This window comes from Atta cephalotes (assembly GCF_000143395.1).
Source record: "Atta cephalotes unplaced genomic scaffold scaffold00015, whole genome shotgun sequence".
NCBI classification, from domain to species: domain Eukaryota; kingdom Metazoa; phylum Arthropoda; class Insecta; order Hymenoptera; family Formicidae; genus Atta; species Atta cephalotes.
In genome coordinates, this window is record NW_012130079.1 from 4859763 (window position 1) to 4862965 (window position 3203).

Here is a 3203-nt window from a genome sequence, read left to right on the forward strand (position 1 = left end):
ATATATATATATATATATATATATATATATATATATATATATATACATACACATATAGGTCACTTCGGTTATTTTATGTATTTTTTTTAAATTACTTGTAGACACACAAATACTGTACCTTATATGTCGGTAATGAAGCAAACCCACATTATAAGTATATAGCATAAGTGGTGAAACGCGAGGAATGACCGATATATCGCTTTTTAAATAAAACGCGTTAAATTAAACTAGGCTTTGCCAGTTTTTTTATAAGATATGCTCGGCTATCATCTCGAGAATTGCAAATGTGCATTTTAGTGATGATACATGTATATGATGGCATAGATGTATGTATATGTTGTGTATAAAATACGAGAAGTTAACAGCAAATGATCTTATAATAATTTTTAGTAATATTACAAAGATCATTTAGTTAATGTTCCTCACAAAACTATGAACCATATCTTGCTCTGTAATTAAGACAATTATGTAAAGCGATATTAGCAATGTTCAACTCAGAGAGTATTAAGGTTGACAGAAAAGATAAAATAAGTCAATGATCTTAAACAATTCTATAATGTCCATCAATATGGAGTACAAGTCTTAGTTACATCGCGTGATTTACTGTCATGGAGAAGGTAGCATATCCCGCACAGAGCAAAAATGTATTAAATGTACCTATCTAACGAACCCTGTATATCACAGAATGCTCAATATAATAACTTTACAATAACTATATTAAAAGAATGTTGTTGTTTATAGGACGGAAAAATATATTATGAGAATACAATGAGAAAATGTGCTCAAATTGGATGATATGGCTTTGAGGAGGAAAAAATGTGTTGACAAATAAGAAAAAAACTATCATGCATTTAGCAGTGACGTTCGTTTTGACTTTAAGTCTAGCTTGAACGAGTGTATTTTTTATGTATTATTGAAACGACAAATATAGCTGTTTGTCGACAAACAGATATCAAAACTGTTTTTTATTTTCTCACATCTCGGACCTTAGATACATAAATATATATTAGGTTATAATTTTGGAATACACACCAAATGCATTGGTCAGAATGACCCATGTAAGAATGTTACGACCAAAATAAAATACTAAAGGCCATACAAACACAACAAAAAGCCACATATGGACTCTTTCTTTCCCCAATCCTAGCACATTTCCAAAAAGTACCCTGAAAACTAAAATTAAGAATTTATTAAATATATACAGAATATGTTATGTGTATTACATACATGAGTATATATTTTAGTGATATTTAAAAATATTTACGTACCCAACCTTTCCTAGCCGTTTGTCAAACAAATTCGGTGCCAGTGATCTGATGTAAGTACAGGTGCATATTAGCAATAATATTACAGTCAGTAGGCTCTGAAAATTAAATATGGCAGACTGCCAAAAAATAATACATTAGTATGTCTAAAAAAATATTTATCTCTGAATTGTAAAGTTTATAATATTACTAGAATGAACGTCTTGCAATAACTGCTTATCTATTAAATTAATAGTAACGGAATCTCAATCATCGCTATATTCTTAATGTAAATAGATTTTTTTATAACAAATTTCATAATTCGGATATTTAATTTCACTAAAACTGAAAAATTATCAAACATCAATGACATTATAGGTTATATGATCCACCTCAAATATCAGTCAGGATCTCAAAATATCAATTATAATTACCATAATGTTGGAATGAATTCGACTCAAGAAACTGTAAATGAATTAAGCCTGAGAAACTGCAAATAAATTGAGTTAAAAATTCTTCAATAAACCAAACACCATACAACATCACTTTCGTGTACGGCGCACAATGGCGCGCAATTCGACACTCCATGCGCATCAAGAAGTCTGGGAATCAAGTAACGTATTGAAATGAAGTGAAAATTACAAGTGAGCAAATTCTTTAGATATTGACCAATTAAGTTATGAATATTTGCTAGTAAATTTGCTCACTTTTGTAATTTCTATCTTAAGCATAGACTCTTGTATAACGCATAAAACATAAGAAAATCAACCAATCAGAGTTCTTTATTTCATGGAAAGGAAGTAAATAAAGGATTTTAATTGATTCATTTTCTTATGCATTCTCTGTGTTGTGCATTATACAAGAATTTGTGCTCGCCGTCTTATTCCGAAATACACAATCGACCCCCTGTTTACGTTATTCGTACTTTTTGTACTCGGTATTATTTCGTTTTCTCTCTTTTTAACACCAAAATATATCTAATTATCTATATTTTATGTAAAAAATTTTACGGGATTTCAAACAACGCAACAGACATTAGATAAAAATCCGATAAAATTTCCAATTTGGATGTTTTAAATCATAATTCTTAGAGCGAATTTACATTTTGACAGAAAAGTAACAGCCAATCAGAACAAGTAAATTTTCGAACTGTTCAAACCGGTTGTTTTAACGAACGACAAAAACGAATATCATTCGTCAATTTTGATCACGTGATCCTTTTGTCGCTGAAACAACTGATTTGAGTGACTCGTGAAAATTTACTTTCACGCAATTGTTTTTTTGCTTTCTTCTCTTCTATCAAGGTTGTAAATGCGCCTTTATGCTTAATATAGTTTCTGAGGAAATCGGATCAGAATGTAAGAATCAACCAACTACAGTCGAGCATTCCCCTGTTGTTCGAGATTTTGGACAGAGAAAGAATTAACAAATCACATTTGAATAATTTGATCACATAATCAATGCGATTGGTCAATTCTTTCTTCATTTGAGATCTTGGATAGATTTCTAGCCGTGAATTTCTAGATCGTGGACACAGATCCTTATAAATATAGAATTCTAGTTTATTACAGCTGCACCACAGTATATACAGTAGTAGTAGCACTCTCTGTCGGCATCTTTAATGTTAAGGCTTAAACACAATAGGCACAGGCAATAGGCACATAACGAGCCGTTCAATCAGAGCTCTGGGATATAATATCGAACTTACATTCCAGAGTTCTGATTGGACAGCTTGTTATTCTCTGTTGCCTATTGCCTGTGCCTATTGTGTTTAAGCCTTTAGTATTTCCCAAAATGGAGTGTGCACGCGCGAAATAAGTAAGTTCCCTAGTAGCGAATTTCTTTCTCAGTTGCCTTTCTCATTTTTCTGCTCTCTCTCTCTCTCTCTCTCTCTCTACTCTCTCTCTCTACTCTACGTACTACTACTACGTCTACTACTACTACTACTTAACTTACTTA

The 3203-nt window shown here is 31.5% G+C and overlaps 1 protein-coding gene across 1 annotated transcript; it reads right to left on the reverse strand.

The window, feature by feature from the left end:
- Positions 1–932: 932 nt before the first annotated feature.
- On the reverse strand, positions 933–1817 carry LOC105618101 (protein kish-A). Its single transcript, XM_012199641.1, has 3 exons — positions 1679–1817; positions 1269–1384; positions 933–1173 (listed from the first exon to the last, which is right to left on the reverse strand). The coding sequence occupies exons 1-3, from the start codon at positions 1679–1681 to the stop codon at positions 1068–1070; spliced, it is 225 nt and encodes a 74-aa protein (XP_012055031.1). The 5' UTR covers positions 1682–1817; the 3' UTR covers positions 933–1067.
- Between the last annotated feature and the right edge of the window lie 1386 nt (positions 1818–3203).

Excerpts from the sequence above, each read along its gene's own strand:
- LOC105618101 (XM_012199641.1), bottom strand. Across the intron at positions 1,174-1,268 it reads AAACGGCTAGGAAAGGTTGG|TTTTCAGGGTACTTTTTGGA; the intron begins GTACGTAAATAT and ends TCTTAATTTTAG.